The sequence below is a fragment of the Acipenser ruthenus genome, chromosome 23 (assembly GCF_902713425.1).
Source record: "Acipenser ruthenus chromosome 23, fAciRut3.2 maternal haplotype, whole genome shotgun sequence".
In the NCBI taxonomy this organism is placed as follows: domain Eukaryota; kingdom Metazoa; phylum Chordata; class Actinopteri; order Acipenseriformes; family Acipenseridae; genus Acipenser; species Acipenser ruthenus.
In genome coordinates this window covers 18,053,934-18,067,984 of record NC_081211.1, presented here as the reverse complement: position 1 = coordinate 18,067,984, position 14,051 = coordinate 18,053,934, and the positions used below count along the sequence as shown (strand labels likewise).

The 14,051-nt window shown below is 38.4% G+C and overlaps 1 protein-coding gene across 1 annotated transcript; it reads left to right on the top strand.

Annotated features, from left to right (window-relative positions):
* Positions 1 to 439: 439 nt before the first annotated feature.
* LOC117413467 (sodium-dependent proline transporter-like) lies at positions 440 to 13,706 on the top strand. The gene is given in 17 exon segments (XM_058996708.1): positions 440 to 496; positions 764 to 950; positions 1,115 to 1,246; positions 1,884 to 2,133; positions 2,590 to 2,728; positions 3,290 to 3,424; positions 3,914 to 4,017; positions 4,425 to 4,549; positions 6,240 to 6,352; positions 6,823 to 6,916; positions 6,919 to 6,953; positions 7,694 to 7,743; positions 7,745 to 7,785; positions 7,878 to 7,978; positions 9,191 to 9,358; positions 12,896 to 12,919; positions 12,921 to 13,706. Coding segments are annotated over 17 exon segments (1,932 nt in total). The 3' UTR covers positions 13,098 to 13,706.
* Positions 13,707 to 14,051: the final 345 nt, after the last annotated feature.

The following is a 14,051-nucleotide window of genomic DNA, read 5'->3' as shown; positions in this document are numbered from 1 at the left end:
AATATTTTGCATCACTTTAAGGTTGTCTTTAAGGTTGTGTTCAAACATTATAAAATATAAGCACTGTATAAATGTAGTAAAACTCAGAAGTGGAATGTGGAAGTACAGTAATGTTAACAGTACACTGGGTTCAACTCAAGTATCATTTATATAGAATAACTCTGCATTCTGTATGATTACCTGAAATATAAGATTACACAAAGGTAATGCTTTAGAAATTAGAAACCTATGGCTTTTCATCCACTCATCAGGCAGTTCTTTAAGATAAGATGTGTCGGAATGTTGGCGAACACTTTACTGTGATTGGTTGATTTCTGATTGAATAGAAAGTCTAGCTGTGAATGAAACGGAAGGGAAACAAAGCATTGAAAAGGTAAAGCTGCAATTTAAAGATGTAAATGTTTCAAATAACTATAAAGATACTGGTTACTGGCTACTAATGGCAATAAAACCCAGATTAGAGAGCATTACCTTGGCAGTTGACCTTTTCCGTATGGTAAGTGTTTACCTATCTGATAAGGATTCTGTTGCTCAAGTAATTATTTTCATTCTTACTTTTTTTTTTTAACTGAATCCTACCTCCAAATCTCTGCAGAGGTTCACTTGCTCCTTGAAGACTTTGAATAGGTCGTTTACAAGCCAAATCCCTTTTAATTAAGCTGTACTTACCAACTAATTAGTGATAGATTTCATGCCCTGTTCAGGAAAGTGTCACCAAAATTTCCAGCATTTAAACCCGCAACTTCTATGTTTACCGAAACAGCCCTGCACCCCTGACCTGCTGATGAGCCCCAGTGAGGGGGGAGATGGGGATTTCTCAGAGATGGAATACCCAGCTGAACGGGGGAACTGGACTGGGAAGCTGGATTTCCTTCTCTCCTGCATTGGGTACTGCGTGGGGCTGTGGAACTTCTGGAGGTTTCCATACCGGGCTTATATCAATGGAGGAGGTGAGTGGGATAACAGAATGCCTTACATTCTATATTGATTAATACTAAGCACTGGTAACACCCAACGGCAGATCTAGATCTTGTATTAGGACCATCATTTCAATAACCTAGCTGATTGCTGCTATATTCCTCAGTCGAATCCCAATGCCCTTGTCTGGTTTCAGGTGCCTTTTTGATCCCCTACTTTATCATGCTGGGTATCTGTGGAATCCCCATCTTCCTCATGGAGCTGTCGCTGGGGCAGTTCTCCAGCCTGGGCCCCCTGGCAGTGTGGAAGATCAGCAAGTTATTTAAAGGTGATGCCTTGGATCTGGGGAGAGAAGCTTTTGGATTGCAATACAAAAGCTGCCTTTGTTGTTTTGATAATACACAAATTGAGTTAATTCAGGGTTAGATCATGTTGACAGTACATTGTACCTGTAGGACTCTTCAATAATTAACAATTCTCAATATCTCAATTTTTTATGTGCAAAATAACAAGGGAGGACTGTGTCTCAATGTACAATGAAGGGTCAGTACCCGGGAAGGCAGATAAAGTCATTATCTGGCCTTTTTCCAATTGTATATTGCATGTTTTAGATTAAGCATAACTTATTCTTTTTGGAAGTGCTGACATTTTATAAATGAGTGTTTAAAGTTATGCATTACTTTAGGAGGTATTAAGTGACTTCATATCAAACTACTGAAACATCACAGACTGGTGTCACACTAATGACAGTAACCTCATTTAGGAAGCATGTGTGTGATAATGGCTCTCTTACTCTAAGAAGTTTGTTGTCAACCAGAGGTATATAACAATATAACATTGCAGAAAAAGACTATTGTTATGATGTATTGTTTGGGCTGCATGTGTCGCAAACAACTAAGAGCTCATTTTTAATTTCCATGTTTGTTTTACTGTTAATGTCTGTTTGTCTCTCTGTCTGTCTGCAGGCGCTGGTGTAGGGATGATAGTGATTGTTTCACTCGTAGCCATTTACTACAACGTGATCATCGCCTATGTGCTCTTTTACCTGTTTGCCTCCCTGAACAGCGACCTGCCCTGGCAGCACTGTGGAAACTGGTGGAATACTGACCGCTGCCTGGACCATCATGCGATCCACGTGGTGAACGACTCAGGGGGGCAGAGCAGCCAGCCTCTAAACACGACAGGGACCGTCAGTCCCTGTGAGGAGTACTGGAGGTAACGGCTTGTTGGAATATCACTCCACCGTAGGGTCGGGGTGGCTTAAAGCATCATAACAGTGTGGGCTCCCCGGTGGTCACTTAGCACTGCCTTTTGGAGTGCAGGACACTGTGGGTTGCCGATTTTGGCTGGAGACCCACAGGAAGTGTAACTCTGGCCTTAGAACAAGAAGTTCAGCTGGAGCGACATCCATAGCTTAGGTTTGTCTGGTGAAAAGAAACGACTGGCCTGACAGATAAACAGAATAGAAGAAGGGGAAAATTGGTAAAATATATAAATAAATAATGTTTCCATATACAGTGTCCAAGTGTAAAAGATGGAACACTCTGAAAATAATCATAGAGACTGCAGTACCATTATCCAAGGTTGGTGTCACCCCTTTGCTGTAACCCTAGTGAGGTTGAGCATGTAAGCTGTTCTAGTGCCAACACGTCACGATTCCTTTTTCCTCAGCCGTTATGTCCTGCACATCCAGGGGAGCTCAGGAATCGGAAATCCAGGTGGAGTCCGCTGGAATCTGTGTCTCTGTCTCCTCCTGTCCTGGATCATTGTCTATCTCTGTATCCTTAAAGGAGTCAAGTCATCAGGGAAGGTAAGGGGTCATTAGCCCGTTTCATATGGTAACCACATTTCACAACTCCTAATAGTCAACGTATAGACTCACAGGTGAGACGTATTCAAGCACGATCAGTCAGAGCAGATTTAGCAGGAGGCTGATTGTTCAAACTCCTGGCACCTACTGATTTCAATTACATACCTAAACAAGGGGAGTTCTGAAACCCAGGACAGGGTGCAGGACTAGTGGAAGTTTCTAACCCTGGTTTTAGTGCAGAAGAAAACTGTGATACTGTTCTGTTCCGGAGTCACACACATGCGCTGAATTACAATTAACAGGGTTTGCTATTTTTCTTATTGACCGTTACCCAGTATATGAAAATGATATGGAATAATCTGTTAACACGACAGGAATTTCAATTACCAATACCTAAGAGAAACACAATACTATCTGAATTTGAATGTGAACAAAAAGCTGAAAAAGCTGAGCCTATTTCAAGCTGGTGTCAGAGCTTTATCAGAATCTGTAATTAACTCAATAGTCAAAGCTTTTCAAATTGCAACACAGGGCTGACTGGCTATTTAACTTTGCTTTTAGGTTGTCTATTTTACTGCGACTTTCCCTTACGTCATCCTGGTAATGCTCTTTATCCGAGGGGTTACTTTGGATGGGGCCTGGAAGGGAATCAAGTTTTATCTGACACCACAGTTCGACCATCTCCTCACTTCAAAGGTGATCGCTGGTTTGCATATCAATGGATATACATGTTTCTGTTATCTTTCAGTATACTATTTTTTTTATTCCCATACATATACTTAACCAATAATATACTTACCAATAATAACTCCATACTTTTCTTTGTTCTTTACCATACTTGGCTTATACCACGCATTCAATGTGCTTTACTGCTCCTTACTGATGTTTTACCATAGACTATCAAGTCTAATTGAATGGCAGAGCCCAGTCTGTTTGTAGAACATGTATTTCATTTTCTAAATGAATTAATACACATTTTAAGTGTTTTAAAGCACTATAAGTTTCTCATTTCCCAGTGGACAGGAAGACACGGAGCCAGATATTCAAAGCATTTCCTCCTAGTTAGCAAATTGCGGTTTCTTAAATGGAGAAAAAGCACCTGCTAATTTAAAAAAAGGAGTACTTTCACTTTAAAGACATACCCCACTGACAAGCATAACAATTGTATGTTTCTCATATATGTAGGTGTGGATAGAAGCCGCGCTGCAAATATTCTACTCTCTTGGGGTGGGGTTCGGTGGCTTACTAACCTTTGCTTCTTACAACACTTTCCACCAAAACATTTACAGGTTAGTTTGACTTCACCCAGAGGCTGTAGAACTGGAAGGGAGGGGGAGCTTGATGATTTAACACACTGATAACACGCTGCTCGGTTAGGGGACGTCAGGAAAACTTCTTTAGCTTTGAAATTCATGTTTTCAAAGGACTGAAGCCTAAATAATACCAGGCAGGCATGAATATAGCACAGGTGCCATTGCCATGGTTTGCTTCCTTGCTTGACCAAAGTACCTTGGGCAGCTAGGGTCCTGGGAGACCGCAGCCTACAGACATGTTACTGAAACCTGTACTGTGTTTACAGCTCATATGGAATAAAACAAAAGCACACACAGCTAAATTGAAATATATATCAGTAGAAAATTTACACAACGCCATTTTCACTGAAATATTTTCTACGGCTGGTGTCTTGTATTTTCAGGGACACCTTCATTGTCACGCTGGGGAATGCATTCACAAGCATCCTAGCAGGCTTTGCTATCTTCTCAGTGTTGGGGTACATGTCCCAGGAGCTTGGTGTACCAGTTGACCAGGTTGCTAAAGCAGGTAATTCTATACTGTATTACAGACAGACTGTTCTCCTTCCCCCATGGTTTCATACGGTGGTCTGGAAAGACTTGACTGTTCATTCTGAACGTGTTCTTATCTTAGTGTCTGTTGATCTTAGTGTATCTTAGTGTCAATTGATCTTCTAAACGACCAGTACTGCTTGTAGAGAATGCACTAGCTGTATTTCCAGCCGTTTAAAGCAAGAAACATCTCTCATAATTTTCAATATAGTAAATGGTATGAAAAATATTATAATAAAAAAGTATTATTAAAAAAAAAAATGAAGGTGATCAGCTTATTTAATATCTACTCAGATTGCTTTAGTGAATTACATTTTGCAACATGTAATTTACCTACCTTTATACAGATAAGAATGTGAACACATAAACGTAAAGTGTATATGTTTAAAGTGTAGGGCAATGGCAATTTAAAGGAAGTGTCTTGTCAAATGACCCCCTGTGTTGTAAACGACCGCTACTGGTTGTTGCAATTAGGCAAATACGTTGTCAGGTCTCCCCCGTCAATGAGGAGAGATGTAAATGTGTGAGAGCAGAGGGAGAATTATCACACCTTCAGGAGAATTCAGTAGATGTCAGGGGCTTAGTCTCACTACAGCGTTCCACACATCAAAGGCTTTTCCCTTCTAATTGGCAGACACTCTGCTTTAACTGTATCGCTCCTGTACAGTGAACTCCACCCGAAAGCCCCAGGGCCCAGATCCCTAAAAAACAGAGTTTACAAGAAGATTCTTAGGGTGAATGGAAATGCAGCTTGGGGGGGGGACAAATCTCCCTTCAAGGAATACAAATCAGTATTAATATACAATACAGTGGCTGCGCAATAAAAAGCTGTCCCTACTGTCTGATTGAATTTCATATTTCACTGAAACACCTATAACAGAGTATTATAATTAGAATGTTTTTGCTCTGTTGGGGGAATAAATACTGCTTGAAGGCCCTGTTGTTTACTGGCTCCCTATTCCACGATGACCCTGCTGACAAGTGTAGCCTGTGGGTGTGGAAGTTAAATGTTTCTTATCTACAGTAGTTGTTCCACCTTTTATGCGCATCTTGAATCTATGGAGTTAAGTAGCTGCTGCAGCAGCGATCACACCCCAGACTAAAAGATGCGTGAATGCTCCTAGACTGAAAAACTGCTTCCTGTATTTGTAATGCTTTAGAGGTCTAATGAGTGCATTGCAGTGCTGTGTATATGTTACTGGTAAGGTTATAACTAGGATAATCCTAGTAGGATTACAGCTAGTTCAATCATTTAGTCCATGCTTATTCAGTATGCATTTCAGGAGGCAAGTCCACAACAAGAGAAAACTGGTTTTCTGTTTGATAGTGGCAAGGCAGCTTATGAGACATTTGGTCTTGACTCCAGAGAGAATACAAAGATTTCACACCCCTGAATGTATGTGTGCACTGTTTAAACAATAGCCACATTACAATGTAAATGCAATTTCTGCAGCCTGACCAAAAGCAAAATAACCTATACTTCTGACGATATTGATTATTTTATATAGCAATCTCCATGTTGTGGGAGATATGGAAATTCCCTGATGTTAACAACGCCTCACAGAAACACCAGTAATGCTGATTGGACACAGGTTCAATAATGGAAATATACATTTCTGTGTCCCAATACAATCAAACCATAAGACTTCTCATTGTGTTTTCCACAGGTCCAGGCCTGGCGTTTGTTGTGTACCCTCAGGCCATGACAATGCTCCCATTGGCTCCTTTCTGGTCCTTTCTCTTTTTCTTCATGTTGCTAACACTGGGACTCGACAGCCAGGTAAACATATTTTGGTGTCTGTATGTCTGAAAGAAATAAATTAGTTCTGGATTCTTGGTACTGGTACAGTATAGGATTAAAGTGTATTTTACTGTTTTGTCTGATTGCTTTAGTTTGGTTGTGTCACTTTCTTGTCAGAAAACCATTGAAAAAACCAAATTCACTTTAGTGACAAAAATTATAATTTTGTTGTTGTTGAGAGACAAATGCTGGCTACAGTGTGGTCAGTGGTTGTTAAAACTGTTTATAGTTTAAAGATTTGATACAAATACAGTGTGAAACTTCCATACTATATTGTAGGCATAATACTGGTGCATCATATAAAAGATCAATTCCAGTCTTCCCCATACACTGATTTAAATGTCCAAGAGTCTTTTCAAAAAGCCATATTTTCACAAGTCATCTTTATCCATTTAACAGTAAACAAAGCATTAGCTGAAATATCATTACATTTTTCTTTGTTTTTCCAGTTTGCATTTATGGAAACAATAGTCACTGCTGTCACTGATGAGTTTCCATTCTACCTGAGACCAAAGAAGGCCTTTTTCTCTGCATGCGTCTGTGTTGCATGTTCCTTATGGGTTTGATACTCACAACAGAAGTAAGCCTAAATCTTTCCTATTGTGAATAGAAAATACTCAAAAGAATGAATACAGCAGTGAGCAGCTTGCCAGAGACCTACAGCTCAGACATTTAACTGAAAAGCTTCATTCACAATCCTGTAGTACATTTTCAAATGGGGAAATTATAGATCAACACTGAAATCCACTGAGTCCTGCCAAGACAGATCCTCAATAAATGTAATGATAGGATGGATATTTAGCTTTATGTGTGTGATTTTACATAGTTTACCACCAAGACTAAATGCAGATATTGAAAAACACTTAAAAGTGGATTAGCAAGCTTCCCCACAGGATAGTCTCCCTTGTCTGTTTTTTTTAATACTGTGGAAGGCCCTTCACAGGATTTGTATTGCAACAATCTTTTTTTTTGTGGATAACAACCTCCAAGGGACTGCATTTCTTAGCATTCAGTTGTTTTGCTTGGGATTTGTAAAATAATGTCAGGATTACCCTGAAACCCAGTGAAGATCTTTACATTTTTCATCCTAAATCAAGTATTTGAAAACATATTCAGTATTGTAGCAATATTAATATTGTCTGGGTTCAGTATTAATCTGGTATTCTCTTAAATACAGAGCTTGACTGAAATAAAACCTTGCACTAGCATAACCTTATGTTTTTACTATTGGAACAAAAAGCTACACAATGGTATAGTTATTTAATAGGCATTTCTAAAAGAGTATCCTATACATTTGCACACATATATTTTGCTTTTCAGGGTGGGATGTACTGGATGGTCGTATTTGATGATTACAGTGCAGGGTTTGGTTGTGGTGATAGCTTCATGTTTTGTAATTTCCTGCATGTATGGTAAGCAAACAGTTACAAAGAACATTTTTAAAGACATTAAAAAGACATTAGCTAATTAATTAAATTACAATTTTAATTATTTTTCTTTCTAGGTGTGGATAGGTTTTCTCGGGATATAAAGATGATGGTTGGCTTTGAACCAGGAATTTATTTCAAGGCTTGTTGGAGCTTCTTTTCCCCAGTTACTATGCTGGTGAGATCATTTTATGTTTTCTTTGGAATAAATAAATACATAGATACTTACATCCATATATATAAACACTAGAGGTTACACCCTCTAGGGAAGAAGGTCCTTTTAAATAGAACCATTAGGTGCTGCATCAAAAGAGGGTTCTAAATATGAACCATGTGATTATCTGTTACCTGCGCGGGTCGTCACTGAATAATAATGAGTCAGCACAGAGCAGTGGATGTTGACATGCCGCACAGGCACACAGATTTATTAAACACACAGGTGCTGCCACTAATGATAGCCCTAGTGTCAGATTTAATAAAGAAAACACAACAAAACAAAGCGAAAAATAAAAGTTTACCACACAAGGCGAGCACTAGTCTCACTAAAAGAGACATCCTGCTCCAGGAACCAAACTACACTACGAAACCCTCTCTATACTGGTTGGAATCAACATCTCCTAAACTAACCTGTTGCTGTTGCTCCTGAACTTTACAACAGTCCTGGTTGGGCAGAGCCTTCACAGGCACAGTCCTGCAGTTGAAGGGTTCCATAGTAGTTATCCTGCCGAGAGGACGCTCTCCTCCTTGATGTAAACACAGCGCCCCTCTGTGTAGCATGGTGGTGCAGTCACCTCGAGCTGTGGCACAGATGCCCTTTGCGCTGCGCGCAGCCTCCCCGGGTACGCCCCCCAGCCAATCAGGACCTCCCAATCAGCTCAGCTCCAGCCCAGCCTGCCTACTCAATTGGTTGCTTAGCAACACGTCTCCTGTTACACGTCCCAGCTGCACACATCCACCCAAGAAACAGTCACAGAACCCCTAAATGATTCACATATCTATCTGTTGTTGTTCTCTGGGATAAAGAAAAACTGTACAATACTATCTTATAAGACACTTGTTGCAGTCACTGGGAGTATAGGAATATGTCAAAGGCACTTCCACTGGCCCTAAGTCACAGTGAGCCTGTTGAGTCATCTTAAGGATTCTGTTTGTTGTCACTGACAAAAGAGACAAATCATATAGATTCTGAACATGAAGGTGGGTGAAAATAAATACATACATAAATAAATAAATAAATAAATAAATAAATAAATAACACAATATAAGATTTCATTTAGATTTACTGTGAAATTAAAACAATAAAACACTTCATCTTGAATGTCCAGAGACCACATGTGGAACACTGTGTTTTGTGCATAGAGCTCTAAGCACAATGATGTGGGTTTTGCAGGCACTGCTTGTGTATAGCATTGTGAAGTACCAGCCCTCGGAATATGGAAACTACAAATTCCCCCATTGGGCAGAGGTCTTGGGTATTCTCATGGGACTCTTCCCCTGCCTGATGATACCAGCTGGGATGCTGATTGCTGTACTTCAGGAAGAAGGAACACTCTTAGAGGTAGGTTGTTTTCCAAGATGGCATTAAAGAGCTATAGCAGTGTGAACACATTTTGCTGACTAATTACAGATGCAATCTGATATCATGCTTTCCCTGAATGACAAATCACATCTCTGTCAGTTAATGCTGTGGGTTTATATAACAACACAGGATCAACATGATGTGTACTGTCAATTCAAGACACTTTAATCCATTGAACCCAGTCTGAAGAGAGGGAGAGAGAGAGAGAGCATTAGCATGACAGTGTCATTAAAGAAGTTGAAAATATGCACCTATTGTGTGTGTATGTGTGTGTCAGTGTGTGTGTGTATGTGTGTATGTGTTGTGTGTGTGTGCATGTGTGTGTGTATGGCAGTGTGTGTATGTGTTGTGTGTGTGTATGTGTGTGTGTGTGTCAGTGTGTGTGTGTGGATGGGGTGTGGTTGCAATGACACTTTGCTTTTTTACACTACAGGGTTTATTTTACTCAGTGAAACATCCAAATTCCTGTAAATAATAGTAAATAGGCTAGAGGGCATGGTAAAGGAATAATAATAATAATAATAATAATAATAATAATAATAATAATAATAATAATAATAATAATAATAATAATAATAATAAAATATATTGCTGCTTTATGACTGGGCCTGGCACATAGAAAGCTAAAAAAAAAAATACTCTGTGAAAATGTAATAAAAAGTTCAGCTCTAGTGTCAAAATCAAACCTTGTATGCCACAATCAAAACAGTAACAAAAAAAAAAAAAAACAACACAAAAATCATGTCAAGGGGTATCCTTGTGTTTATTCATTTATTACTGATGTATTGCTCTAGGAAGCTTTGTCGTATTGGTAAGGAATAGCATCTACAGGCTGTGAAAGCTTCAAAAAACACAAAGCTGTTAGGAAGGAAAGCATAGCTAAGCATGTGTCCATACCTTCAAAACATTTCTTCACTTAAGGAAAAATGAATGTTTTACACATTGTATCATATATTCATTGTGTGTCAAAGTGCAATTCATTCTGGAGCTTTAATCAAACCATTCTTTCTGTATCTGTATATCCTTTTCAATGGATACCACCTGATAAATATTGTTTAGTGTGGCTTGTAGACCTCACATAGAGTAAGAAGCAATTAATGGCATCATGACCGGACTACTGTTTTAACAGTGCCCTGACTCTAATAATCCTCAGTAAATAATTGATATATTACACCTGCTGTGCCTAAGTATATCGCAAAAAAACATGTCTTTTGCAAGGTGTGCACTCTCATTAAAAAACGAAAACTCATCAAAGGTGCTCTAAACCTGATTGCCATTATCAGTAATTGGTCAACTCTTATAAGTAATTATTAAAAAGATGTGAATGTGTGACCCAGTGATGAAAGTAAATCACCTCCAAACCCATAAAGGATTGAACCTTATCTTATCTTTGACAGAATATTTGAGTAATGTATTTATTATTAGGTACATGCAGCTACTTGCAATGCAATCTTCTCTCATGGAAATATCTGGACAGAAAAGATTTGTTTGATGTATTTGTTTAAGAACTAAAAACAACAACAGTGCAGGGTGTTTTAAAGGGGTCTCTGCCTACACCTACTGCTGTTTATTACTAGTTTTACTATCACCTATTGGGGATGAAATAATAGGTCACACTTCACTTTTTTCCATATCTGGAGAAGCACTTATCCAATTGTCATGAAACTGCTTTATAACTTGTGTGATTTAAATATGGCATACAGAGGACGGTGTCAGATTAGGGTTATCAAATAGTCTTAATAGCATCATTAAAATAAAACCCATTTTCTGAAAAGACAAAAACCATAGACAGTACCATGGTAAAAGAAAGAGAACAATATATATAGTTTTCTAATTAAAATGTATACCTGTCAAAGAGTTTCTTGGGGAGGGTGGGGGGAAGCCAAGGAAATGGCTATATTCTCTGCATTTGGCATTGTGCTAGTCCAAAAATAACCTAGACACAATTGCACTGCGTTTGCATTTTCATGATCCATGCAGTTTGACTACATTTTCATTTTCATCAGCTCTCGTACAAGTGCTAGCTAATGAGGCATATGCAATGTAGGAGCCCTTCTGAGCAGTGTTTTTAATCTATACTTACACATGAAGTTGTGTATAAAGCCAAAGCATGAACCATACCGAATTTGGCGCTTTTATTTATTTTATTTTTTTTAAATTAGTAACTGATATTGGGTACTGAATATTTTAATCTGCTTCAAAGACAAAAGTTACACTGTGAAATGCCTCTTTACTGCATATCATTTCAGTTTTAAATTGGTTCAGTGCTTCCCAATTTTAATCATTTAAATATAGTAGCATCCAGTTACATTTTTGTTTACTGTTTCTTTCCTTTTTTAAGATGTTTGTAATCCTTCTGAATAAAGGACTGCTCTTTGGTTCCAGTGACCTACACCAACATTGTGATTTCTTTTTTGTGTGAAAGTACTTTGAGTTCAGGAGCGACATATGTAGCTTTATATTGGTAGGAACCCGCACCATCTACTGCACAGCAGTGTATTGTCAGAGAAAAAAAACCCATAAAGAAGCTTGTTCCAAAGTGACAGAAACCCTAATGACGCTAGCTATTCTATACAGGCTCTTATAGTACATATGATACATATATTTATTGCAGGCATCACGAATCTCTGTTTTAAAAGGTTTGAACATTGAAGTCATTGAGAAAGACTTCTAGCAGAAACTTTTGTCATTAAGGTTCTTTTAGTATTACAACATATTCCACCATGGAGGGTTCTACCTTCAATTTGTTGCAGCATACAATGACTGGTAGTAACAAAAAAAGAAGCTTATTTAGAGCTAACTTAGAAAACTATGAAGCATGGACTTGAAGTGCAAGTAACAGCTGGTAAACAAAAATATATGCTTTGGTGATACAGTGACAGCATGCATCACATGTCTCTTTACCAGCTGGGGAATTTATGACTGCTAATTGTTCAAATTATTATACAACATGAAACCTGACTGACCCGTACAAGTATTATTATTATTTGTTTATTTAGCACACGCCTTTATCCAAGGCGACTTATAGAGACTAGGGTATGTGAACTATGCATCAGCTGCAAGGTCACTTACAAATACGTCTTACCCGAAAGACAGAGCACAAGGAGGACAAGTGACTTGCTCAGGGTCACACAATGAGTCAGTGGCTGAGGTGGGATTTGAACTGGGGACTTCCTGGTTATAAGCCCCTTTTCTTTAACCACTAAACCACACAGCCTTCAAGTATAACGTTATTATTATTTTGAAGTATAAATTAATTGGCATGGTTCCAGTTGCAATTACTCAAACAGTGTTTTTTTTTTTGGTAAGGAGTTGCTCTTTGGTTGTAGTGGCTGCCATTGACATCTGTAGGTTAGATCACCCAAAGTGTCTTTACATTAGAAAGTGCCAGCACCACCTAGTGCACATACCTCCTCTTTGAGATACTCACCAACAAATGCTTCTTCAGGAGGCCATTGCCACAGCAAATATTTCGAAAGTTTTGAATATTTCATTTATTTATTTATTTTTAAACAGAGAATAAAACAGACAGCAAGGCCAAGCATTGGACTGGGGACCTGCACTGGAAGAAAACCGAACAGGCATCTATGTGAACACCCTCCAATTAAGCCAGTCTCCAAGGCCACTGATGAGAAAGTATGGTGGAATCACAAGCTATGACAACACTGCTATAGAGGTGGATAGAGAAATTGAGATGGAGGAGGAATCCATGCTGTAAATATCAGTTCATGCATAATAACTGCCAGATGACAAAGAAAAAGAATGATACGTGCCACCACACGTTCATGCTCAAAATACAAACTGTATATAAGTGAATACATAAATAAAATGTCCCCTTAAACTATCCTAAAGTGCACAGATTGTCAATTGTATGTATGAGCTGTTACATTAAAGTAGTGCTAAGCAATGCTTTACAGTTCATTTTCTTACCTCTTATCAGTATTACTGGCCCCTTTCTGATTGTTTTTCTTTACAATACAGCAATAGATAAATTGCTTTTTTCCTGGTTTCCGTGGGTCTCATGGTGTGATCTAGTGCTAGTGCTAATACAAGATAAGGGGATGGATTTCAAAGTATTGTTTATATACTAGGTTATTTAATATAAATGGTGACAACTTCAGTATGTTGCTTCTGTTCTTGACTGGATCTCTGTGTTTTTCTGTCTTCTGTCACAGTATGAATTTTGTGGATTTCCACATTTCCGTCTATGTTTATGTATGTAAGATTCAAAACAGTTGTCAAGTTCACAGGCCTCATTTTCCAGTATTGAACTTTAGAAATACATGTATGCTTTTCAACACATTTAAGGGAAGCTTTAAATCCATGTGTTAAAAACTTCTGTGAGACATGTATCTTCTGTAACCATTTTCAAAAGGGTTCATGTTTTTAAATAAATCTTTGAATGTTTTGCTGTTTATATTTTCTCAGCTCAGCATCAGTTTCAAACTAATGCTTATTTTCTTCTTAATCATTGTTGATGAAAAATACCTGTTGCAATGTAGCTCCCCTTTACTCAGACATTCTGAGAGGTACAGAGGTTATGTTGATTTGATTGTATAAGCACTGCAGGCTCTATATTTACTTGAAATGCAATTGAGGCCCAATGGGAGGGCATGTTTTGCTGTTTACAGCAATGGTACCAAATGTCTGGGTAACAACCTACAGCATTTTA